The 27,586-nt window shown below is 43.5% G+C and overlaps 1 protein-coding gene across 3 annotated transcripts in view; it reads left to right on the forward strand.

Annotated features, from left to right (window-relative positions):
* SASH1 (SAM and SH3 domain containing 1) overlaps positions 1 to 27,586 on the forward strand; it is a 315,795-nt gene that overhangs the window by 103,253 nt on the left and 184,956 nt on the right. For 2 of the 3 annotated variants that reach the window (XM_042987288.1, XM_042987291.1), the window contains exon 1: positions 17,890 to 18,069. The exons of the other annotated variant lie outside the window; for it this stretch is intronic. In XM_042987288.1, coding sequence (XP_042843222.1) covers positions 17,950 to 18,069 — 120 coding nt within the window. In that variant the 5' untranslated portion in view covers positions 17,890 to 17,949. Of the gene's footprint in view, positions 1 to 17,889; positions 18,070 to 27,586 lie in introns of those variants that run through there. 3 annotated transcript variants of the gene reach the window in all.

The following is a 27,586-nucleotide window of genomic DNA, read 5'->3' on the forward strand; positions in this document are numbered from 1 at the left end:
AGGTTGCATTACATTTACACCAGAAACGAGCTCGTGCTTCTCAGGAATGGTCTAGGGAGGAAGTGGAAACGGCTGGGAAGGAGCTCAGGCAGTCCTTGGAGCCTACCAGATATTCTACTCAGAGTATAAACAACACAGAAGCAGAAGTCCCGTCCCCTTGCAGCCTTAACTTGTGCTATTCTCATTTTAGAAGCCATATGGCGTCGATACAGTCCCACGTCCTGCAGTGAACCCACACGATGCCAAGACCACAGCCCCGTACTGCCTCATGCAGCATCCTCAAGGACCCTGCACACTAATTAGACTATTTTTGCTCGTACAAAACAAAGCAGAAAACACTTACTTGATCAGTTTGGAAACGGTCTTTTACGCCGTATTGGGTTCCCTTCAATTATTCAGCTCGTTGGAAGAAAATAAATCCCAATTATTAATCATATCCTATTAGATCAGACTTGAAAACAATTTATATGGTAATGAGGAATTTACTGAGCCCACTTGAGTATATTATTTTGCGGCTGAGTCTAGGGGTTATTTCTAAGATATTCCTGGTCATTTCTCCCTAATCAATGGCATATATTTTCAGTTTAGGCCCTCAAACAAATTTTGGAAATAGATGTCTTTTTAGTTTCTTCTTCACTTCTCCCAACACGATTACTGTGTCCTTAGCTCAAGAGGAGGGACAAGAAAGAGAAGATACATTTCTAATACCTTATTGTTTCCCAAGCCCCAAGTCCATTAATGAACAATAGTATAGATGGATTAAAAAAAAACCAGTTAATGATCTGCAAACATTCAAGGGATTAAGTGGGCTACTATTTATCATTAATGTTAAACAGAATTGAAATGAACATTTTAATAACCCCTGTTATTCATTCAGAGGTCCCTCTGTGATAAGTATTGTGCTAAGTGCTTTTCCATGTAATAATAATAAATGTAGCTCATATTATTAGTATTATTATTATTGAGAATTTATTATGTGCCATGCATAGTGTCAGGTTCTTTACAAACTAGCTCATTTATTCCTTGGGACAACACACGTCAGAGATCCTATCATTAACCGTATTTTATTTTATTTTTTGTATCATTGTTCTTTAGCCCTATTTTATAACTCAAGGAAGTGAGGCTTGGAGAATCCTTGCTAGAAGTGGAACTTGGTAGGTCTGAAGCCAAAGCCTGTGTGCTCCACTCTTACTCTTGATCATTGGGTGAACCCTTAACTGGGCAGGTTTTGGTTTTGGTTTTTGTTTTTCTGATGCATTGATTGGTCAGCTTTGTATCATTTCAAACTATTTCAAAGCTCAGTCATGGGAACTTTCTTGGCCTGTCAAAATCTCAGGAATAAGAAAACCTGCCATACCTCTGAACATTTCTGCCTTCCGGAATCCTTGTGCTAGGGACCAATAGATTCTGCCCCTTCGCAACCCTGAGGATATAGGAATCCTTTTGTTCGCTGACTTCCTGGCACACCAGTGTTTTCAAACTGGAATTAAAATAGAGTCCGAATAAGGGGCGCCTGGGTGGCTCAGTCAGTGAAACATCCGATTTCAGCTCAGGTTGAGCCCCGCGTCGGGCTCTGTGCTGATGGCTCAGAGCCCGGATCCTGCTTCGGATTCTGTGTGTGTCTCTCTCTCTGCCCCTCCCCCACATGTGCTCTGTCTCTCTCTGTCTCTCAAAAATAAATAAACGTTAAAAAAATAGAGTCCGAGTATTACTTCTGCCTAGCTTGATTTAAAACTTTCATTGTTTTCCTCAAGCCATTTACTTAAAATACACTCTTACTGGAGTCACAGCACCTTGTTTACCGTTTGCCATAATTTCACTCTTATCTAAGTTTTTCCAGGTGGAAGCAGCTTCCATGGTCGTCCCTCTGTTTCTCCCATTTTAGGCGGGAGAGGCCGAGTGGAAATCCACCAGAGTCCCTGGTGGAAGCAAGGCAGAGCAGACGGACGGGCCTTTTTATTTTTAATTCACTGAATGTGAAGGGAGCCGTTCTGTAGCTGTTTTCAGTCTAGACAGGATATGATGATAATAGCACAAATAAAAGTTCATGTATTTCAGCCAGGGACAAATTAAGTGGGTACAGGGCATAGATATATGTCATGCTGTTATTAACATCAAGCAGCACACAGCCCACTTCAGGGCATGGTGCCCAGATTAATTGGCTTGCCCAGAATGCATCTCTGATTAGAAGAAAGCTCTCAGGAAATGCTGGGCAGTGTGCATTTGGACTCTCAGTGTTCCTTCTCACAGGCACTGAAAGTTAGGCAGTTTATTTTATAGACCAAGAGCATGAGCGGCATGGGACACTATTGGTTTATGAAATGTGTTGCTGGTTTTCCTTCATAGGTTATAAATATTTCTGGGAGAAACTTGCACCATATGTTGGGACGATTCAAGTAGCATTTATTATTGCTTTCCTGAAGTGCCCAGGCTCCTGCACAGGCAGGGATTATAGAATTATGGGAAGAGGTGTGCATCTTGAGTATATACGCGTGCTTGAAAGATCAAAGTGAGGCTCTTTATGTCACACGAGCTACTGAAATACAACGCCCCGAGATGGCTGTGCCTAAACACACTGCCATTTGTGCCTCTAGGAACATAATGGTGATCAGATATGGCACCTGGCTGACTGAACTCCATTCTGAGAGTCAGCCAGCAAGGGAAGGAATCGGGAGAAATGGCCAAAGGCACAGAGCAACTTCAAAAATAGCGTCTCTCCATGGAAAAGCTGAGATGAATAGTAAAGAAGGTAGGCTCTGTATCCAAGAAAAATCAAGGGTGAAATTGCTTGTGTTGCTGACCAAAGGCTAAATACTTCTCTTGGATACGGACAAGCAACTCCAGTGGCCTCTAAAAACCCCAGCCATGCATAAGCCAATGATAAAATTCAGTCCAATAAAGACCTCTTGTTAATCTGGGACACCACATTTATCATGATACCTGCAAAGCCAGGAAAATTAAACACTGTGGGTGGATCAAAAGAGGAGGTTCCTGAATATTTGTTATTATTAAGAAGCTTTGAGGAAATATTAAGAAAACCTTTCTCAAGCGTGACTCCCAACAGCTCCCGCTTGCTTTTATTGGAGGCTGCATCTGTTCAGATTCCATTCCTTAAAAATTTGCCATAAGACATTCCTATTCCTTTTTGGAAATGCGACAATATGTAAACCTTTCTCAGCACATTCCATCCTTGAACAGTGAGGCATTCAAGAATTATCATAAGTAATGTAAAAAGTTATACTTTCTGGGACTGGGTTTTGAGAAGAAATCTTAGCCGTTCAGCTTCAGAAGCTCAATCCTTCTGATTTTTTGCAATTATTTACATAGAGAATCTAGAAGTCTAAGCTTCTGAGTACTGAGAATTCCTGCCCAGGTGTCACACTGGAGACCTTGTGGTCTAAGGCACTAATATCATGGGCTGAAGTCTCTGCCACTCTCTGTCACTGAGGCATTCAATCATTCATTCGCCAGACCATTGGAGCACAGTTGTGTTGACCGGCATCGAATGTGGCTCCATGAAGGCTTGAATCTGGAGGAGGAAAAGTAGCAGGCACGTTTTGGAAGGTGATGGATGAGTAGCGAGTGTTTCAAAATATGTAATATATAGGGTAGCGTCCAGACACAGGATACGTTTGGTTTTTTTTTTTGACAGAGAGAGAGAGAAGGCACAAGTGAGGGAGGGGCAGAGAGAGAGGGAGGGAGAGAAAAGTGGGACTCACCCAAAGCAGGCTCGAGCTCATGGGAAGTAGGACTCAAACTCATGAGCCATGAGATCATGACCTGAGCCAGAGTCAGGTGCTTAATAACTGAGCCATCCAGGCGCCCCACGGTAAACATTTCAAATGTTAGCTATTAACTCTGTGTTTATCATCAAACTACAGAGTAACAGCATAGAGAACTTCTCAGTGGTAATGTAATTCAAAATTCCACCATCCCCGTGCATTCCTAGTTGTCCTTTTACATTCATTTATTCGTTCAAAAAATATTTATTGATCTCCTACTATCGTTGAAACAACGGCATAGACTATTTGCATGTTTTCTTCTCATTTCTATACATAGGCACTCCTAATTTCTCAGAGTGAAGTATCTTATACAAAGGATATTTTCCCACGCTGTTATATGTTCTTTATATTAACATTTTAACCAGTGAGTATTATTCTTTCCATAGCATCATTTATTTGACTATTCTTCTCTTGTGGAATATGAAGCTTCTTTCCAAATTTTCAATATTATACAAATGTGATAATAATTCTCTGAGCACAGAGCTTCTCATTTTTTCCCCCAATAATTTACCAGACTAAGTTCCCAGAAACCTGAATACTGGGTTAGAGGATATAAACACTTTTATGGATTGTGACGCATCCGAGCAAATTTCTGAATCTTACAGGAATAAGATTACGGTGATATTTCGGTGATAATTACGGTGATAAATTACGGTGATAATTTTCTTCATATCCATCACACTCTTGCCACCTTCATGAAGATCCTGTTTGATTTCTAGATAGAAAATGGAGGAACCCTCTAGTCTCATCAAGAATGCATATACTGGCCATTTCTTATACAGGTTATCTTCCAGATGCCATAACCCATGCACTGTATAAAGGACTTCCATGAAGCAGGAAAGGCATTTGCCTGCTCCCCAGACTTTTAGCACCTCGTGACTGCCTTAGACCTTATTCCCTAAGCCCATTTCTGTATCTAAACACCCCCCTCCAGCATCACGGGATGTTACAAATGGAAGAGACCCCAAATATCTCATTTTAGAGTTAAGGACTCAGAAAGCCAGGGAGATTGTGAACAACTTCAGATCACAGACTTGGTGGAGAGATCTGGGACGAGATCAGCTGACTGGTAGTGCTGTTAGAAAGTATCAAGGGGGGTGGCCCATATACTAATATTGGAAAGGAAAAGAAAAAACTCAGCATGGCCTTTGGGCAGGTGTGACCTGCACATTAATGAAGTGTTCTAAATTTCGCTCCCTCCCTAATGTGCCCATGGTGTTTCACGTGTACCCTGTTATCACAGGCTGTGTAATTACCTACCCGGCCCAGGGGCTCTCGGCAGTTCATGGCGCACTCTGAAAGTAAAAGGAAGGCTACCATCCCAGAAAAGAAATTAGGAAGCATCAAAATACCAAGAATGACCTCTTCCAGAACATTAAGACTAACCTCTTTAGCATACAGCGTACAAGGTGCACTGGGACCCACCACCTGTATATCTTGAGATTTGGATCCAGCCATTCTCTCGCCAGCATTTCTTTTGTTTTTAATGATTATTTAATTTGGGAGAGAGAGAGAGGGAGGGAGAGAGCCTGTGCGAGTGGAGGAAGGGCAGAGAGAGAGAGGGGGGGGGAAAGAGAGAATCCCAAGCAGGCTCGACGCTGTCAGCCCAGAGCCCAAGAGCACAGACCATGAGATCATGACCCGAGCCAAAAATCAAGAGTCCGATCCTTAACTGACTGAGCCACCCAGACGCCCCTCACCAACATTTCTTAAAACAGTTTCAAGTTCCTCTAACACATACTGTTATTTTATGTCTTTGAACCTTTGTTCTGGTTGTTCTCGTAGCCTGAAACCAACTTAGAGCCTATACAGCTAGTAAATTCTGACTCTTCCTTCAAGAATTGTTAGACAAAGCCTTCTACAGGATAGCTTCCATGATGATTCCAGGCTGCAGTGGCTATCTAGTCTCTCGGTTTACAAAGGACCTGGGCGTTCTTTTATCACGCTGGGTTGAGAATATTTGTTTCTGTGTCTGTCTCCCTCACTAGACGAAGCTGACCAAGATCAGGATCTGTGACTTATTTTCATATTCCCAATGCTGAGTACACAATACACATTTCATAAATATTTGTTGAACTGAAATATCTAAAATGTCTGCATAAAAGCTTATGAAAACCCTAAAATCCACTGAAGGTGGTCTATCGGGGAAATGTGACTTAGAATGTAATTGTTACATAGAATGCTTAGATCAGTTTTGTTGTATCATTGGCTGGACGCAATGTGTTTTCAAGAAAGAGGTAGTCTATTTGGCCTCAAAATGAGGGAAACCCACAACAGTAGTTTCTCAAAAATCTAAATTGTAACGTCATCGCCATCATTTCCTCTGGGATCTTATTTTAGAGGTACTCTGTAAAGTTGCAACCTCTCCTTCTCTACTAGTTCTTTTCCACTTAACTTACAAATTTGCTCACATCTTTAAAAATCTTTCTTCGGACCTTGTGATCCCCTCTGATTATCATTTTTCTTTTCCATTTTTCTTCATCATTCTTCAGTCCCCTGCAATATAGCTTCTACTCCTTCCCCTGATGCTGAAAATGCACTGGCCAAGTAAGATTATCAGCAACCTCCCAAATGAGTATACTGTTGGTTGACTTTTCCATCATGTTGGACACTGCTGATGGCTTTTTTCTGTAATTCCCACCTTCCATGACATGGTGCATCATGATTCTCCTCCTCTGGGACCATTATCACTCAGACATTGTGTCATTTCCCTGTGGCATTCTCTTGAATGCTGATGTTCTCTGAGTTCTGTCTTTCTCACTTTTCCATTCTCTTTTATGTCAATGGGTATCATTTTTTTTGTTGTTGTTGTTTTTACTAACCATCATATCCTATGGGTCTTTCAAAAAATAAGGATACTTGAGAAAAAAGAATCCTTGTGTACTGTTGGTGGGAACGTAAATTATTACAACCACTATGGAAAACAGTATGGAGATTTTTTGAAATATTATAGAGTTGCCAGGGCACCTGGGTGGCTCAATTGGTTAAGCGTTTCGACTCTTGGTTTTGGCTCAGGTCATGATCTTGTGGGTCATGAGTTCAAGACCCCATTGGGCTCCATGCTGACAGTATGGAACCCACTTGGGATTTTCTCTCTCCCTCTCTCTCTCTGTGCCTCCTTCATGTGCTCTCATGCACATGCTTTCTCTCTAAATAAATAAATAAATAAATTTAATTAAAAAAATAGAATTACCATATGATCCAGCAATTCCACTTCTGGGTATATATCCAAAGGAAATGAAAAAAGCATCTCAAAGAGATATCTGCACTCATTCATGGCAGCATTATTCACAATAGTCGAGGTATAGAAACAACCTAAGTGTATGTCAACCAATGAATGGATAGAAAGATGTGACACAAATAATATAAATACAATGAAGTATTATTATTCAGCCATCAGAAAGAAGGAAATTCTGACATGTGTGACAACACAGATGGCCCCCGAGGGCATTGTGCTAAGTGAAATAAGTCAGAGAAAGACAAATACTGTATGGTATCACTTATATGTGGAATCTATAAAAGTCAAACTCAGAACCAGAGTAGAATGGTGGTTGCCATGGGGATGGGGGAGCAGGGAGATATTGGTTGAAGGGTACAAAGTTCATTTGCAAGACAAATAAGTTCTGGGGATCTAATACACAGCACGGTGATTATAGTTACTACCACTGTAGCTGCCAACAGGGTAGATCTTCAATGTTCTCACCACCAAAAAGAAATGGTAACTATGCGGCATGATGGTGATGGAAATGTTAGCTTAATGTTATGGTGGATATATTGCAGTATATAAGTGTAGCACATCAACATATTGCACACCTTAAACTTACACAATGTTGTATGTCAGTTATGTCTCAATAAAGCTGGGGGGAGAAAGGGGGAATATTTCAGACAAATGAATAGACTGAACAAAACAGAGAAGCAGAAAACAGAGAATACAGAGAATGTGGAAAAAGATAGATAAGAGCTTCCCCGAATAATTCTAAGTTGGATCCGAACAGAAAATCAAGCTGGAAATGCCGTGTGGGATCAGGCAGGAACCAAGACGCACGTGCTAAAGTAGCCACATTATTAATTTTTGTAACCTTTTTCCCAGGTTAGCAGCATGACTTAAAAACGGTCTTGTTTTACATTTCACCCCCCTCGAGGCTCCACATGGCCAATAATCAATAAAACAAACCCGGGGCACCTTGCTGGCCCAGTTGGAAGAGCATGTGACTCTTGATCCCAGGGTCATGAATTTGAGCCCCACGTGGGGTGTAGAGGTTACTTAAATAAATTAAAGTTGAGGCACTGGGTGGTTCAGTCGGTTGGGTGGCCGACTCTTGATTTTGGCTCAGGTCATGATCTTATGGTCATGAGACTGAGCCCCACATCAGGCTCCTTACTGAGTGTGGGGCCTGCTTGGGATTCTCTCTCTCCCTCTCTCTCTCTGGGCCCCTCCCCTGCTCACGTGTGAGCACGTGCACTCTCTCTCTCCAAATAAACTCTAAAATAATAATAATAATAACAATAACAATAAATAAAACAAACCTACATTGGACAGTTTAACACTTCATTTTCAAAAAAAAAGATTAGATGTTCCTGGAAACCAGGGCTATCTTTTGTTAATACCCAACATAATGCCAAACATAATCACCACTCAAACAATATTTGTTGCATGATGACTGACTGATTGAATAACAGACCAAAATCTCTTTAATTTGAACCGGTAGGAGAAAAACTAGTCAAAACCATGCAATATTCTCAAAGAATACAGAAAGTAGGATAAATTTATTTAGGAGAATTCATTATACATGAAATGTTTCATGATACTTTTAACCAGCCTTAAAATGTTATTTCCTGATGTTGGATAAAAATCCTCTCGTTTTTCTTCTTTAAGTTTTATTGATTTGTGAGTTGATCTCTCCTCTCTCTTTCTTCCTTCTCTCTCTCTTTCTCTCTTTCCTCTTTCTCTCTCTCATCATACAAAAGCAAATCTGGTCCAGCCTGGGATGAATCCTCACGAATTTTTGTGATGAGTTGGTCTAGACTAAAGTAGATTTATTTATGGATTCGCCAGTGAATGGTCGATTTGCTATGATTTAGCTTTAGCCTCTTAATTTTGCCTTTATGTAGTTCTTAAAGAAAAAAATAAAATTTTCACACAGATATTTTACTGTTTTCGTTTGTTAGCTTTGATCATTCAAGAGTAGCTATGTTTTGGAGAATTTTTATAATCCATGCTACTGTTGAAGAATTCTTCGGCAAATGTAAATTTGTATTTTTCATCTTTTTCCTTTCATGTGTGTTCCATTTAGACCAGGAAATTGACATTTCAGCCCAGAAGACTTAGGCCAGATGTTAAGTCCACTGGTTGAAAGATGGATTTCCTGCCCTAATAGGTGACCTCTGAAAGCAGAATAGGCTTTTTCTTAATGGATAGACTGTCCAAATGACCTCATTTCTAGAACAAGTGGCCTTTGTTCAGTGTCTCTTTGCTATTGGAATCAACATCATCTGATTTTTGAGGACATTTATTAGATAAAGAGTAGCTAGCACCTAGCTGTTTCATTTATAAGGCATAGGGAAAATTTTTGCCTAGACAATCCATTTTCTGTTTCTTTAAAAATATTTGTGTTTATTGAGAGGGAAATGGTGTAGAAAATCTGGTGCCTGCTTACCCATATTAATATTTCTTTTAGATTTCAAACCCATTCAGGCCAGCACTAACCATAGAAGCAGAGCATGTTATATGCTTCCCTAAACAGGGAATTGTTTCACGAAGCTTGACCAAGGCACTATTTCAAGAAGTAGCCATGACCCCAGTGTCCTGTCATTCAAACTTCTATCTCCATATGTGAGAAGCTCATTGAGACATTCCCATGGCATCACCTCTTTTGATGAGTTCTTCACCAAGTTCATTTATTTATATCTTCAATTGTGTAAGGCAGCTCAGAAGAACTGAGATAACTGAGCCTTTGTGTGTGTGTGTGTGTGTGTGTGTGTGTGTGTGTGTGTGTTGGCGTGCACATGCACCCATGGCTCTGTGTGTCACAGGAAGTGCGATTTGAAAGAAAGTAACCAAGAGAGGACAATGGCTTTGAATGATGAGGGGGAGACCATGTGACTTACTCTACATGGAAAGGAGGGGGGCAGATTGCTTGAGAAGGAAGATATATGTTTCTAAGATTCTAAAATGATAGAATTTTATAGCCGAAGGGAAAGTTGAGTGTTTTTTTGTTTATTCTTTTCTGGGAACAGGAATGGGGGTGTTTCATTTTAATAGCCAGCAGATAAATTTTACTAGTGTTAAAATCTTGCTCCTTGTGATATGAAACGTTGACTTCCTTGCAAAAGACATAGAACAGCATAGAGCAGAACCATATAGAGAGTTGGCATCAGTTTGGGCTGTTAGGGTTTCTAAATAAGTCAACCCTAAGACTCAGGGTTGTTCCTTAAATAATTTATCCAGCAAATACGTGACTCTGTAAAAAAAGTGAATGGTAAAAAGGATATCATACTTTTCCTTTGTTTTAATGAGTCAACATGTATTTTTTTCCGGGATGTTAGTCACAGTTCAGTGCCCCCCTCCTTTTTAAATAGCCGTACACAAGTGTCTTTAACCATAAGTTATTTTTTGTTGTTCAACCAAAGCATCCTGGCTCCTACTTCATTTCCAGATAAGATTGTAATAATCCTCTATGCTTAGCGGGATTAATTAAGTAACAAGAATCTTTTGTCCTGTGGCACATAATATTTTGGAACTTCAAAGAAACAGAGCAACAGTTTTGACTGGAGATTTTTAATTTAATAGAAAAAAATTCTTTTTTTTTTAACTTTTTAAAAATTTATTTATTTTTGAGACAGAGAGAGACAGAGCATGAGTGGGGGAGGGGCAAAGAGAGAGGGAGACACAGAATCAGAAGCAGGCTCCAGGCTCTGAGCCATCAGCCCAGAGCCCGACGCGGGGCTCGAACTCATGGACCGCGAGATCGTGAGATCGTGATGTGAGCCGAAGTCAGATGCCCAACCGACTGAGCCACCCAGGCGCCCCATAGAAAAAATTCTTTTTTGCAAGTATGTTTAAGCGATAGGGACAGCCTAATAGGTGTTCTTATTGGGTAAAGTTTATAAAATGGACAAGGTTGACGAAGAAATTTGGTTGGTGGACGATACTTCCCCGGTATGCTTTTAAGCCTTTCCTCGCACAATTTGGAAATATTTAACACAATCTCTGGTCTCTTATCAGCACTTTTTTTCCCCCTTATGCTCTCCTAATCTAAAAAGATAAATAGGAGGGCGTATGATTCCAAAGATAATGCCCTCTCCGTGTTCCCTTTTTCTCCTCTCTGAGGTATCAGTTTGCTGTCACATCACCAGGGGTTTCTCTACAGGACACTATCCTCGTGTTAATTCAGAAGTAATTTTATGAGTTGAAGTCTTTTGGTTCTTTGCCTTAAACGTTGTGAAATCACTATCAGCAGCCCAGCAGAATTGTCCATTAGATGCATCACTGAATAGTTCAGAATCCTCATATTTCAGAATTACAAATGGCCTTTGAATACTAGTAGGCCTGACGGGATAATTCCCAGGCAGAACCTCGGTGTTTACACAGCATCGACACAGATGAAAACCTAACGGGTTAGGCCAGTAACATAGCTTATCAGGGTGGAAGAAGAGATTTCAGAGCAAAGTATTTATGGCCCTGCATCATCCTTAGGCTTATTTACCTTCTCTCCCGAGCCTGTGGTCCGTCTTTACTTTGTTTTAATTCCTGTTTAGTTTTCTCTGAGCTCTTTTCTCATCTCTCTTACCAAATATTTTGAGACGAAGAGGTTTTAAAACAGGTAATGCTTTAGCATGAGGTTGGCTCATCTTTCAGGCATTTGTGAAAAAAAAAAAATGTGTGGGATCATCAAGGGAAAAATGTAACATTGCAGTCTGTCCTGGAGGTTAGATCCCCAAGGCACTGCGGGATGCCCAGCGTTGGAGTGCCAGAGAGTGTTGCTGATGGTAGGCCAACATGAAATGAGCTTATCTATTTTCATTGCTTAATTTCAGAAGGCAGTATGGTAAAAAAAAATGAAATATCGATTAAAAAAAATAAATGAATAAGTTGGGCTATTTATAATCTTTCAGACCTAATCTCTGCTTAATGTTACATTTCCTCTGCAGAATATGTGTTGTCTTTAAAAAATACCAAGTATTTCCATGATGCTGTGTTCCTGAAACAGGTACTCTTCTATGGATAATTTTAATTATCGTTTTAATTCCAATATTTAATTGCCCTTTAAAGCCAAATATCGCTGAGCATCTGATTTGGGGATCGCCACTCACTTATCTCGTGACAGTTTTTTTAACCAATTAATGTTTTTAAAGCAATCTCCCGGTATCGTTTTTCGAGATATTGCATTTTAAAACTTCGCGTTTCCTCAGCCATGTGTTCTTTTTCCTTAGTCTGACATTTCCATGGTTCCAAATGGCCCTCAGATGTGAGCAGCTAGGGAGGCTTGTTAAAATACAGATGGCTGGTCCCACCCCCAGACTGTCTCATTCTGTAGGCTTGAGATGGGGCCTGGAAATGTGCATTTCCAACAAGTTCCTAGGTGATGCCACGGCTTCTGTTCTTCAGTCTACACGTTGAGAAGCAGTGATCTAGATAAAATATTGTAAACTATTGACAGATGTTGTTATTGCTGGTAGGATGGACTAAGACCGTGGCAGGGGAGATGGAGAGAGGTGGATGAGTTTGGCAAGTATTTAGGAAGTAGAATCCACAAGGCTTACCCATGGTTTGTTTATTTATTTCGAAAGAGAGAAAGAGAGCACATGTACCAGCTCGAGCGAGTGGGGGAGGGGCAGAGAGAGAATTCCAAGCAGGCTCCACGCTGTCAGCTCAGAGCCCAACTTGAGGCTCTGTCCCAAGACCATGAGACCACGAACCCAGTCGAAATCAAGTGTGGGACGCTCACCTGACTGAGCCACCCAGGCACCCCTTATCCATGGTTCAGACGGGACTGTTGGTAAGCGAGGGGAAGGACTCAAGCAGGTCTCTTGACTTTGGTAGCTTGAACAAATTCGTGGATGAACAAGTACTGAAATATGAAACGAGCAGGGTGGTGGATCGTGGCGAGAAATCATAAACTCCATTTAAGGTTTAACTGAAATATTTTTTAGATGTCAGGCACCTTGCCTGACCTAGAGTACATTTTCAGTAAGTGACAGATGTTGTTATTGCTGTCATTACCACCTTTACTACAAAAGCTGACCAGTCCTCACCGCCCCACCCTGCCACACGGAACCTCCCAAGTCCTTTCCTCAGCCACCATATTTAAAGGCTAAGAATTACTCCTTTATGCAAGATGTAGGTATGAACGGGGAGATTTCCTGCTGATAGCTACCCCTTCGTGGTATGAGTGGATAGGGGAAGGAAAAGCAAAGGGAGGGAAAAAGGAGGAAAACCTAGGAGGAAAAAAGGAGGAAAAAAGGAAAACTTAGGAAAAAAAAAAGGAGGAAAAAGTCAGGAAAAACTTATTGCCTGAGTTATTACAGATAGCCTTACAACAATCATCTTAAATAGGCGGAATTATCCCATTTTCCAGATGAAATAAATAACTTGCCCAATGTCTTATAAAAACCTGAGTGAAAATTCAAACCCAGCTCTGTCCTGACTCCATTACATTTGGGCTTTCTACTCCAAACTCTACCTTTAATGCCAAGCAATAGACTTCTTTGTCTTTCTTACGTCACAATGATGACCTACATAGACTGTAGGCAACACCCGACAATTGCTAGTGACTTTTAACCTTTTAAAATCCTGACTCATAGTGAGAACCACTTTTTACACAGCATGCCATATTTACATTCATACATATATGTCTCTCTCTATATATATGTGTTACACATCTGTATGTGCAGCAATATGACAGAGACTAATTTTCAAGAAATAACACTCTAGGGGGTGGCACTTCTGACTCTTGATTTCAGCTCAGGTCATGCTCCCAGGGTTGTGGGATCGAGCCACACGTTGGGCTCCAGGCTGAGTGTGGAGCCTGCTTAAGGTTCTCTCTCTCCCTCCGCCCCTCTCCCCTGCTTGTGCTTCCTCTCTCTCTCTCGCTCAAATAAAATTAAAAAATAACTCAGTGAGATAGGTATTATCAATATTTAATCTCTATGAATGCAGTCTGATACTCCTCATTCATTGCAATGAATATATATTAGGATCCACAGAACTGATTTCACAATCAACTTTTGGGTCTCCACTAAATCGCTGGGAAATCTTCTGGAATTCCTTTTCTTGCCTTGGAATTCACTCACCAACACCATGGCAATTCCAATTAGACAGAAGGGGTGAGTAGGATTCCTGGGTACTTTGTGTATACACATCTTATGAGTACATGTATACTTGCCTACCCTGCAGATCTTTGTAAGGGCAAACATATTACAGTGGAGATGAAGAACTTCAATTGTTTAAAACGTTTATTTATTTTTGAGAGACAGAGCACGAGCAGGGGAAGAGCAGAGAAAGGGAGACACAGAATCCGAAGCAGGCTCCAGGCTCTGAGCTGTCAGCACAGAGCCCGACACAGGGCTCGAACTCACGAACCGTGAGATCACGGCCAGAGCTGAAGTCGGACACTTAACCGACTGAGCCACGCAGGAGCCCCTAAAAAAAAATTTTTTTTAATGCTTACTTATTTTGAGAGAGACAGAGTGTGACCGGGAGAGGGGCAGAGAGAGAGGGAGACAAAGAATCCGAAGCGGGCTCCAGGCTCTGAGCTGTCAGCACAGAGCCTGACGCGGGGTTCCAACTCACAGGTCGTGAGATCATGACCTGAGCTGAAGCTGGATGCCTAACTGACTGGGCCACCCAGGAGCCCCAAGATGAAGAACTTTTCAAAGTAATCAGGGGCGCCTGGGTGGCTCAGTCGGTTAAGCGTCCGACTTCGGCTCAGGTCATGATCTCACGGCCTGTGAGTTGAAGCCCCACGTCAGGCTCTGTGCTGACAGCTCAGAGCCTGGAGCCCGCTTCGGATTCTTTGTCTCCCTCTCTCTCTGCCCTTCCCCCGCTCACACTCTGTCTCTCTCTCTCTCTCTCTCAAAAATAATAAACATTAAAAAGAATTTTTCAAAGTAATCAAGTCATCTGATTGTGCTACGTAGCTGTGTTCACTTGGACTGATTGTTCAAGTTCTCTGGAGCCCATTTCTTCTTACGTGAAAGGAGGGATTTTACCCAGATCACCTCCCAGGCCCTTTTTCACCCTCATGGGATATATTATAAAAAGCTCTGAGTAAATGGTACTGTATCAGATCTGAAATAGTATGACGATGATCATGATGTTGATGATCAGTCTTTTACATGTTGTTCAAAAGCCCCTAAAGAATTTTTTTTGGAGTTTATTTATTTGAGGGAGACAGAGACAGTGCAAGCAGGGAAGGGGCAGAGAGAGAGGGAGAGGGAATCCCAAGCAGGCTCTGTGCTGGTAGCGTGGAGCCTGACACAAGGCTCGAACTGACTTAACTGTGAGCTCATGACCTGAGCCGAAACCAAGAGTCGGAGGCTTAACCGACTAAGCCACCCGGGTGCCCTGCCCCTGAAGAAATTTTTGAAAGCAAAGATTGACATTAACTAAAGGAGGAAAGATTCAAATTTGGGAGAAGTAATCGGGCTCGTTTTGAGCAGACACATTATGAAGTCGAGAGCAGAGAGGTTCAGCTTCATTTTAAAAATGGTCATCAACATTATTCCTGTTGTAGAAGTTGAAAATGACTCCTCAAAAGTTCTTACTTCTCTACAGACAGCAAAATTGTGGGTATCAACACACCCCTACCCCCCACCCCCAATGTTAGTTATCTCATTTCCCCATACATTTATTAGGGAGCACTGAGAAAAGGAGCTTAAATATCTAGGGTAGGTTGATTTCTAGAAACACCAAAATGTGGGCTAAGGTTTAATTATATTGATAGGTGTATATGCGTTGTTGCTTAAAAGTACCTGTCTTTAGATGACCCTGAAATATAATATCACCTCTGAGGACTTGGGTAACAATTAGCAAGGCCTTGCCTCATCTAGGATGGGGAAACTGAGCGCGGAAAGGTTAAATGCTTTGCCCCTAGGTCATCTGATGAGTCAAGAAGAAAGACTCATGATTGGTGCTGGAGACTTAGTCCTCCCCCAACCCGGCTCCTGGCACCCTGATTACTTGACTTCTTGCTTCATCCCTTGCCCGAAAGTATTTATGTGGAGAACAGGCTGCCTCCTGGTAGACGCCGCACGGTTCGTATTTTCTTGAATTGAGTAAGTTACCACGTGACTAATACATCGAAATTCTCAAATACACCAGTGAAATCAACCCTGAAAGGTTGGGGTTTTTTTCTTAGTTTCATGTCTCTATCGATGTGATAATGATATTAGTAAAGCCCGCCACTGCTTTAACTAAAATTATTGGGGTTCCCAGCATCTCAGAGCACACATCCGGGGTACCTCCTGCATCCGTTCAGGAAAGCACAGGCCTGGTCATACTGACTCAGTGCCCAGCACTCTTGACCCTTCAACCTGATGCCTCCTTACTCTCAAGGGAACACTTCCTCATTGTTTTTCTTCCCTTTCAAAACTATTGTCATCAGGGATTACGCTTATAAATGTAATTACTTTTTAAAAAGTTTTTTTTTTTTTTTCAATTTTGAACGTTCCTTAAGGGCTATTCATCCATGTGCATCGATGGATGGTGCTCCCAGTAATTAATGCTGTAGCAAGGACGTTTCAAGGACACGCTCTTATCCCCTCCTTTTCTGTGGACTCCGAAGGAAAAACAAAAACAAACAAGAGAGGCCTCTAAAACAAGCAAGGGCTCTCTCTTCCTGGAGCATTTCACCTGCTTTTATTTTATTTATTTATTTATTTTGGTACCTCTCAGCCCTTTAACGTAGGATCAGTTTCCTTGTGGTTTCTTAACGGTTACACAAAGGGATCAATCACCAAATAAGATGTGTCATCTCCCAGGGAAAATTCTCTTGAGTGGGTTTTAAAGAAAGACTCATAAAAGGATAAATACTTCTGCAGGGCTATTTCCCTTATAAAATAAACCCGTCATGGATCTTGTCCTTGGAAAAACACACACACGGAGTGTGTGTTGCCTCAGTGGTTACAACCATAACATTTAGCTCCGAAACTGGCCCTTCCCTATGCTCTCACTACAAGGCAACCATTAAAACCCGAAGCGCATTTTCCCTAAACAGCCGAAACCCCTAGCAATGCAGGGCATTGTGGGCACCCAGGAACCAAAACGTCCCGCTCATAATAAAAACGGTGCACACGATGGCTCGTGCCCAAGGTTTCACGGCTGTTTTTGCAAGTCTCGGCTGACAGCTTCAGAGTTGCATTTCCTGGGATGGCTTGACTGCACGCGGGGCGAGGTGCGGATCGATCGTGCAGCGACACCGACTCCTCGCGAACGCTTTCGGCGGCAGTCGCTTAAAGATCCACTTTCTCGAGTTCCTGTGGCCCAAAACGTTTCCGTGCATGGCGCGACTGGAAGCCTGCGCAGGCGGGAGACGCAGCGCGGCTGCTCTTTCAACAGGCGATCTGTTCTCCGGTCTGTGGCTCATTTCCATGCAAAGAGCCTGACATCAGAGCACCTTTTGTTGCTAAACGCTTTCTTTAGCGTCGAGGGGAGAGAGTCATGTGGAGCTGGAAGAGCTCATTTTCCAGAGAGGGGTCCCGAGGCGCGCCCGGCCGGTCGCCGAGGCGCCGCGCTCAGCCCAGCGGGGCCCTGCCCGGACTTGCTGGAAGAAATGAGTCGCGTGCCTTAGCGAGCTGGTCCCGGCCGCGGGAAGAAACGCCTTCGCCGCGGCTTTAGGCGCCGCTGGGGCCGCCGCGGTTCCCCGCCGTAAAACTCGGTGGTGCGGACTTTGCCTTCCGCTACCCCGCGGCCGAGCCGAGCCGGGCTGGGAAAGTTTCTGGAGTTGTCAGTCGCGCGGCCCGCCGCCACCAGAGCCGAGGCGCGGGCGCCTGCGAGGGGCCCCCGCGGGGTCGCCGGGGCCATGCGGCGCGGGGGCGCGGCTCGCTGACGCGGCGGGCGGGGACACCGGCGCCGGGGGGCGGGCGGGCGGGGGGGCCGGCCGCGCGCTGGTGCGGAGCGAGGGCGCCCCGGGGACCCGGACGCACGGCTGGCGCGCGGGACGCGGCCATGGAGGACGCGGGAGCAGCCGGCCCGGGGCCGGAGCCCGAGCCCGAGCCCGAGCCCGAGGGGGGCGCCGGCATGTCCGAGGCGTTCTCCCGGCTCTGGAGCGACGTGATGGGCATCCTGGTGAGTTACCTGCAGCCGGGCGGGCGCGGGAGGGGCGGGGCGAGGGCAGCCCCCGCGCGCCCCGCGCTCCCGGCGCGCTCGCCCACCTGGCAAGCCCACCGCCTCCGACTCGTCCTGCCCTCGCTCTCGGTCCCGGGGGGTTAAGAACACACCGGTGTAGGATTTCAAGCCCTAATGAAAAAATAAGCAGCCGCAGATCGCCTCAAAGATGTTTCTTAACCAGGCGGGCACGATAATCTGGGACACCTGCTGAGAAGTTGGCGTGGCAAAGGTTAGAGTCCTTCAAAGAGTAGACGTAAATAACTAGCATTTGGCTGTTGCGCGTTCACAGTTGCATTGGGCCGGAGGCTGATGTTCCCGATGCTTATCTCTTCACCATTTGTTGTCTGACCCCGAGAGGAAAACAAGCCATCTTCTTACTGGGAACCACCAAAAAGTGTGCTTACCCTGTTGGCGGTGGTTCAGCTGGTAGCATTACAGCATATTTGTTGTTTTATGTTTGGAACTAAAAACAATAGGACTTATTTTGCTAAATCTGTGCTGTCACGTATTTTGAAATGTCCAGTAAGTAAAACCGCCCATGGACTTGGCATGATTTCTGAAAAATAGTTCTTAAGCATGGAGGATGAAGCTTTAACTTAACTTGTTTCTGTTCAGAGCCCTGGGGAATTAGTAGATTTCCTTTGGTGGAACTGTAGGTAGGCAGGTAGACTGGAATCAGATGGGTGGGGGTTATTACAGTCAGACATCTTAGTCCACACAGAAAACGTCAAATTTAAAGAGTTGGAATTGGCGGTTGTTGGCAAATGCTCTAGATTTACTTTGGGATCTCTTAGTTTTCTAATGGAAGGTGTAGTTTTAGAAAGAAACTGGGGATGTTGAGAAGTGTACAGGAATGAAGCTTTTGGGCTTTGGAGTGAGTGAAGCCGGGTCAAATCCCCACTGTCCCATTGACTGACTGCGCAACCTTGGCCAAGGTGTTAAACTCCACTGATCTTCAATTTCATTAGCTGAAAAATGAGGCAAAGAAGACTTGCTCAAGTTTTCTGAGGTTTAGTTAAGTTGATGTATAATTAGTGCTCCGCATACTGGCATATAGTAGGTACTCAATAAACCATAGCTGTCTCTTTTTTCCCCCCTGCAAATAGTCTTGTGTCTCATCTTTGCAGACATCCTGAAGTGTCACTTAATTCATTTTTAGATGTTCATTGGTGTTTATAATTATTCCTGCACAGAAAACCAGGGAAGATTGGTCAAAGATTTCTGCTTTTCTTACTCTCCAATATTTAAAAAAATATATATATATATCAAAAAAATGTAAAACCTCGGGGCGCCTGGGTGGCTCAGTTGGTTGGGCGGCCGACTACAGCTCAGGTCATGATCTCGCAGTCTGAGTTCGAGCCCCGCGCTGGGCTCTGCGATGAGCGCTCAGAGCCTGGAGCCTGCTTCTGAGTCTGTGTCTCCCTCTCTCTCAGCCCCTTCCCTGCTTGCTCTCTGTCTGTCTGTCTCTCTCTCAAAAATAATAAACATTTAAAAAAATGTAAAACCTCAAGTTTTGGCATTTTTCTGAACATCACTGATGAAAATAGGCCTTCAGTGAAATTTCAGAAAACCCAGTGACTGTTTTAAAGTTGTGATGATAGTTCATCGAGCCCGAAGCTTATCTTGTTATTTCTTGCTTAGATCCTGCTCTGTAAATTTTTAGTCACTGAGAGAATTGGTCTGATAACATCACCATGCATCTTTTACTAGGGCGTGTCTGTAGAGGGGAGAGCTGCAGGGACTCACTTAAATGGGGGTGTGGGTTCAGGGTTGTTTGGGACGGGGTGGGGGGGGGCATTGGTAGGTGGCACTTTCTGAAGATTTGCTTTTCCCTTCGCTGGCAGATTCCAGTGCTGTTGGGGCAGGTGTAGCAGTGTTCTTTGGTTGATTAAAAGTTGGGGTGGAGCTTCAGAAGCTCAAACCTGTTATTCAAAGGACGGATATAGGAGAAAAGAAAATATGTGCTTCTTAAAGAGCCCATAGTTCAGTGTGAGGCTGGAAAGAATGCAAGTGATTGTCCCAAAGCGATTGTGTTCACTTCTGTTTTCCCATCTTTTAGACCGTCTTATTTTTCCTTTGGGGTAAATGTGGATATCAGGATTGTTCCTTAGTAAAATTCTGAGGAAGATATGGTTTATCTCTCCTTTATGCATGTCTGTAAAAAGTCACCAGGTTAAAAGGATCTTTATTCTTTTAGAAAACTGTCATCCAAGTGTCTATAGGAGACTGTCTTTCTGGAAATAAATCGAGACACAAAATTGACAGTTGACTTTCTCTGTTGCTTGAGATTAAAAAAAATACCATTTCCTTCAGTTTTTAAATAAGATTTTGCAGCCTATCAGCTTACACAGGTGAAGTGACTTGACCAATGGCACACACACACCTTGTTAGTGACAATGACAGATTCTTTGATCTACACCAGTTAGTAGGCTGATGCCATGATACTCCATAGTTAGCCATCCCGGGGAAACTTAATAGAAATGTCACTACATTCACTGTTTTATTTATTTATATATGTTTTAAAGTTTGTTTATTTATTTATTTAGAGAGAACAAGTAGGGGAGGTGCAGAGAGAGAATCCCAAGCAGGCTCCACACCATCAACACAGAGCCCAATGTGGGGCTCGAACCCATGAACCATGAGATCATGACCTGAGCTGAAGTTGGATGCTTAACCACCTGAGCCACCCAGGCGCCCCGTATCTGCTCTTTTAGGAAAATGCTACTTGGAAGGTTCTTTTTAAGTACTGAACTTGAGGAGGGGAGTAGAGGTAGTAAGGTAATTACACATCCAAACATACTTCAAAGAATTCAGGCACAGTTGCTACTTTTCGGGTTCCTCTAAGTGTAGAAATCAAACCTCCAAACCTATTAAGTTAAAATTTCTTTCGATGAATGAGCATAGCTCCCTTTTCCAACCTGAGAGGTGCGGAGCATCAGCCCCGAGATTTTCGTAGGTTCTCAGCCTGGGAAGGGTGTTGCCCCAGGGGCATAGATCTCAATAAATACAGGATGGTTGTTTGAGTTCATTGGGACACATTTTGCATTTAAATGAATTTCAGTCCCGCACAGTTCTGAACCAACCAGTTGCCTTTAGATAATTGTTAACAAAATGCTTATTTAGAGAAGAAATAATAGTATAATTTATGGCATGAGAATGTTCGAGCTGTGCTAGAATGAATAAATGCTAGTAAGTGAATATGCAAATAGAGAATTAAGAGAAAAGGAGCTTACCGAAACACTAACCATTGTGAATGCCTGCCTGGTGGGCAGGGTCAGTATTTTACTTTTTTTTTTTTTTTTTTTTTTGAAATCTCCAGTGCCTGGGACTTACTGGATCCTGAGAACATGGTTTTCTTGAATGGAAAAGGAAAAAAAGTATATACTTCTTAAATGCAGGAGCCACATGAAAATACAGTTCTGTAGGGATGGTACTTACTCTAATGGGGTGCATTTATGAAGACATCAATAAATTCGTGTCTTGCTTGAGCGGTTTCATCGTGCAAACCAGAATCCTGGTGCTCCCACTGGAAACAGTAATGGCACGTTGTGAAATGTTTGTAAACCCTGAGCAATCAGGCCACGGCTTTCTTGTGAAATGTGTTCTTCTTCTGTTCCCTAACTCTGCAACATGTGGCCCGCCCGGGGTTTTCAAAGCATGTCAACTTTCACGAGGACGTGTTTACATTTCTGCTGAGAAGTGCAAAGCAAGTTAGAATCCTGTGGGATTTCACTCTTTTATCTTTATGCTGCAGACACAACATTCCTTTTTTTTTTTTTTTTTTTGGTGGGGGAGGGTAGTTGTTTGTAAGAGTAGGAATTGCTAAGGTTATTAGACACGGTAGATCACTTTTCCAGCACTGATTGTCCATTTGGTATGTTGTGATGGTTAAGTTTTTCCTTCAGAATTGGGAGGACTTAAAGCTTAGCCAGTCCTTCGAAGCTGCGGGCTTGCTGGGAAGGAAGGAGAAGGGAGTCAGTAAGTGCCTATTGTTTGCAAGATCCTGCGAGATGCACCTCCCCCAAACCTTATATTTCCTCTGTTCCCTGCTCTGTTCCTACAATTTACACCCACTTCCTAGCAATGCTTAGAGAATATCCATTGTATGGGGATACTGTGGACCTTCCCCAGTTCTTATTCCTATATAAGCCACAGTTTGTACATAGTAGGCTTCAGTCCAAAAACTATTAGGTTTATCCCGTCTTGCTATTTACTAAAGAATGTCGTTTCAAGAAAAAAAAAAAAAAAAAGATCCTCCTTCGCTTTGTAATTTTAGGCAAAGTGTGGGGGAGGGGAGATGTTTAGTAAGACCCTTAGGGGGCTTTTAAAATGCGAACTCCTTTGAAAGCTTTAATTTACATATCCTTTGGGTGGTGTCTGTGGTACAGCCCATCCACTAAAGACTTAATTAATTTTAGGTCTTGGAATTTGAGCATCAGCCCCAGTTTCAAATATTCTGACTTCATCTTAATTTTATGTTCCTGTTCGCCAGCTGAAATGTGGCTTTTATAAGTGGAAGCTGCAGGGTGATGTAGCGCAGGGAGCGGAGAGACCTTGGCCGTGAGCCCTCCACCCCCTCCTTTAGCGGAGGCATTAAGGGCTCAAGGTACAGAGCAGGGCTCAGAACTGCGGCCTCCTGATTTTCAGTTCTGTGCCAGAGACAAAATTAAGTCTCATAATTCTGGCTGGAGTCACTGAATCTGTTGCTGTCGGAAGAGACCCCTGCACTGCAGTGACCTTTCACACTCCCCTTCTCCCCACTTTCCGCCTTCGTGGGCCATTCTCTACCCGGGAACTCTTCCCTCTTCCACCTGATTTACTAGCCACATTCAAGTTTTTCACTGTGTCCTCCGACTCTGACGATAGAATGCAGCCTATGGGGGAGGGCGAGGAGGAGGGAGGGCCAGGAGGTGGCAGTGCTCCCAAGCAGGAAGTCCCGGTGCTGTCCTGAGCCCTCCCCACACTTACCTTACTAGCTACCCTCTTGTGACCAGTGAACACTGTCGTCCCCATCTTACGTGGAGACATCCACATGGCTCTCCTAAATCACACAGATAGTAAACAGGCGCTGGGATTCGGATCATGCGCTGTTTCCCAGAAATCAACTGCTAGTTACGGCTTTATAGTTTATTCTCTCATGTATCTACCCAGGCTTTTTTTTTTTTTTTTTTTTTGGCTGTCTACCTTTTTGCTCAAGCTGTTGCCCCTGGCGGCACTTGCCCCTGACTTCCAGAAAGACAACGTTTTGTAGGAAAAGCAGCAGGCCCCTGATCCCTCCTGTAGATAAACGCTCAGCCCCAAGGCGTAGTGGGCAGAGAGCGGGGTGCCCACGGAGTGGAGGCGGGGTGGTCACTTCACAGGAATGCCTTTCCGTTTAGACCCCGGCCTTGAGTTGGGCTTTCCCTGAGAGGTGTTCTCCAATGAGGGTTCAGGAAGAAAGAAGGGAAGGGGGGCTTTCTGGGCAGAGCCAAGGGGAGTAAAGATGAGAACACTGAGCACTTAAGTGGGTGCAGTCATTCTATGGGCTCTAGGGAGAAGCCGTTGTTGCAGAATTTGAAACTGACACCTGACATGATTCCTTCTGGGTCTTGCCAAAGTAACTTTGGTGGGTGACGAGTTGGCAATGGTGAGAACCTGGGCTAAATGTTTATGAAGCATTATCAGTTATGTGTCTGGCTTCCATTAGTCCCCGTGTTTTTACTCAGTATCTCTAGGTAGTCAAGGACTGCTCCCTGCTAACTTGCTTTCGGCGATTCTCTTAAGCTCACAAGCTCTGTTCCAGAGAACAGCAAAGTAGAGGGAAATACTCAGTTGTGCAGACTGATTCAGGAGCAAATCTGTAACTCAACTTTACAAAGGACATAAGAGGAAAATCTATAAGTAGTAGTTGATCTAACGTATTCTTCTATTTATTTAAAATTTTTTTTCTAATGTTTATTTTTGAAGGAGAGAGAGACAGAGTGTGAGCGGGGCGGGGTGGTGGGGGGGCAGAGAGCGAGGGAGACACAGAATCCGAAGCAGGCTCCAGGCTCCGATCTGACAGCACAGAGCCCGACGCGGGGCTCGAACTCCCGGACAGCAAGATCATGACCTGAGCCAAAGTCAGTTGCTTAACCAACTGAGCCACCCAGGCACCTCTAACATATTCTTTTAAAGAGTGCTTTTTGCTTCAATCTCACTGTGATATACGATGAGCTTACTCATGGTTTACACACCTTCTTATCATACAGTAGAAATAAAATTAATCTCACAGTAGTGAATTTAAACGGATAGAGGCTAAGGCTCTAGGATTTAACTATTCCATTTAACGCCGGGGAGTATAGACTAAGACTGACACTGTAAGAGTTAACCAAACCTTCGGACTAATTTTTGTGACCACTTGGATTTGTCATTTTTCAGATGGCACGCTCCTTTATTTATTGACTTACTTTTGGTAATGACACCCAAAAATGGTAGGTCTGTTTCTCATTAATTGTGCTCCCGGCCAGCTGTCTAGTGGCCCCATGTTTTGTTCCCTAATATGTTTCCCTGAGTAGCATGAACTCTTGATGAGATGAGACGCTTCATGGAGATAATCCAGCTTGTATTTTTTCTTGCCTGTCAAGTCAGGTAATACAGACACTCTCGAACAGACCCTGGCCACCTAGGCTTTAGGGGATCTCTGAGACCCAGAAGACAAAAGCAATGATGATAAGATCCTTTTTTCTCTCTGTAATCAGTATTCTTTCTTTTCTGAAGGGCTCTCCTATTGTCTTTCACCTTTCTAAGATGATTGGTAAAAAACATGAATAAGTGTGTTTATAATGAATGCCCTCTGGACTGTTGTGCCCTGAAGCTCTCCTTGGTGTCTGTGATGCAGATTTGATTCAGAGTTAATTTGGTTGCTTCTTCTTTGTTAGGAAACTTCCTTTGCTAGTTTGAGGAAGGTTTGGTACCTGTACTCTGAACTTTTGAGCTTGGTTATGGCTTCATTTTCTCTCCTGGTATTTAGGTACTAGTGGAATTAAAAGTGAAAGAAAAAAAAATGCATGTAATTGTAATTTTAATTAAAAGTGCCACTGGAAAAAAAAAAAGTGTCATCGAGGAGCAGAATGAAAAAAATCTCAGTATGTATCCTGATCTCTCGTTACTTTAAAAATTTATCCTAGTTAATCTTGTGGATGTTCATACTTTCTAAAAAAAAAGTTTATGTGTTCAAGTTATCTCTGCTCCCAATATAGGGCTTGAACTCTCAACCCCACGATGAAGAGTCACATACTCTTCCTACTGAGCCAGCCACGTGCCCTTGGACTTGTACCCTTTTGCCTAAGACTTGCTATTCGCCAACAAATTAAAAAAATTTTTTTTTAATGTTTATTTATTTTTGAGAGAGAGAGACAGAGAGAGACAGAGCGTGAGCAGGAGAGCGGCAGAAAAAGAGGGAGACACAGAATCTGAAGCAGGCTCCAGGCTCTGAGCTGTCAGCACAGAGCCTGTTGCGGGGCTCGAACTCACGAACTGTGAGATCATGACCCAAGCCAAAGTCGGATGGTCGACCAACTGAGCCACCCAGGCACCCCTAAAAAATTTTTTTTAAACAAAAACAATGAGATAACCCCACACAGTTGTAACAATGGCCAAAATATGGGAAACTTCACCAAATGCTGAAGAGGTTGTGTAGCAACAGGAACTCTCCTTCATTGCCGGTGGAAATGAAAAATGACAGAGGCACTTTGGAGGACAGTTTAGTGATTTCTCACAAAACTGAACATACTCTTACCATCCAATCCAGCAATTGTGCTCCTTGGTATTTACCCAAAGAAGTTCAAAACTTACGTTCGCGCCTAAACACACACAGATGCTTATAACAGCTTTATTCATAATTTCCAAAACTTGGAAACGACTAAGATGTCCTTCAGTAGGAGATTGGATAAATAATCAGTGGTCCATCCAGACAATGGAATATTTTTCAACACTTAAAAGAAATGAGCCATCAAGCCATGAAAAGACATGGAGGGACCTTCAATGCATACTACTCAGTCTGAGAAGGTTTCTGACTGTGACATTTTGGGAAAGGCAAAGGCCATGGAGAGAGTGAAAAGATCAGAGGTTGAGGGGAGTGGGTTGTTGTGGGGGGAGAAGGGATGAACAGACGGAGCACAGAGGATTTCTATAATGATGGATACATGTCATTATAAATTTGTGCAAACCCATGGGGCGCCTGGGTGGCTCAGTTGGTTAGGCCTCTGACCCCTGGTTTCGGCTCAGGTCAGATCTCACGGTGCGTGAGCTCGAGCTCCTGCTCACTCTCTCTGTCTCTCTCTCAAAAATAAAATTAAAAAGAATTTTTTGTGCAAACCCATACACAGAATGTACAACACCAAGGGTGAACGTAATGTAAACTTTACATTTTGAGAGATAACGAAGTGTCAATGTAGGGTCATCCGTGGTAATGATGTTCTGCTCTGGTGGATCTGATGGGTTTTTTTCTTTTCTGTTTTTTAAGCTTATTTATTTATTTTGAGAGAGAAAGAGAGCAGAAGTGCAGGAGGGGAAGAGAGAGAGGGAGAGAGAGAATCCCAAGCAGGCACTGAGCCGTCAGCACAGAGCCCGATGTGGGGCTTGAACCCGTGTACCATGCGATCATGGCCTGAGCCCAAATCAGGAGTCAGACGCTTAACCACCTGAGCCACCCGGGCACCCCTGATGGGTTTATTTCACGACCGCCAAGCAGTTGTCCATTTCTCAGCGGACATGGGCCACAAATCTGACTCAAGTCTGACGCTGTCTACCACAGGTTGAAAACTCAGTCCTAAAGACCCAGTCGAGATTGTCACCTGTGCTTCTCACCTGTTGGCTACAAACCAGAGGTTCCCACAACTTCGTCTTCAAGTTGGATGAATTTGCTAGAGCAGCTCCCGTTTGCTAGAGAATTCAAGAAACCAATTTACTTACTGGATTAACCAGTTTATTCTAAGGGCTATAGCTCTGGAATATCCAAATGGAAGAGCTGCCCAGGGCCAGGTACATGGGAGCTTCCATAGCTTCCATGCTCTTGGGGTCCCACTTTCCCCAGAACACCTGGTGTTCACCAATCTGGAAGCTCTCCGAACCCTGTCCTTTTGGGTTTTGATGGAGGCTTTATTACGTAGGCACGATTGATTTAAGTCGTTGGCCATTGGCTGTCGATTGAACTCAGTCTCCAGCCCCTTTCTCCTCCCTGTAGGTGGGGGTGGGAGGGAGGAGACTGAAATTTTCCTGCTTTCTAATCATTTGGTCTTTCAAGTAATCAGCGTGAGCTTGAGACTCTCTGGGGGTGCCACTCTAATGCACTTCATTAGCATAAACTCAGCTGTGGTCCAGAGGGACTCTTAATGAACCGCAGAAGATACTCCCATCACTCCAGACGTTCTGAGAGTTTTAGGAGGCCTGTGCCAGAAATTGGAGGGAAACCAAGTACATCGTATCTGATTATAAATCACAATATCACGGTGGG

The sequence above is a fragment of the Panthera tigris genome, chromosome B2, assembly GCF_018350195.1.
Source record: "Panthera tigris isolate Pti1 chromosome B2, P.tigris_Pti1_mat1.1, whole genome shotgun sequence".
NCBI lineage: Eukaryota > Metazoa > Chordata > Mammalia > Carnivora > Felidae > Panthera > Panthera tigris.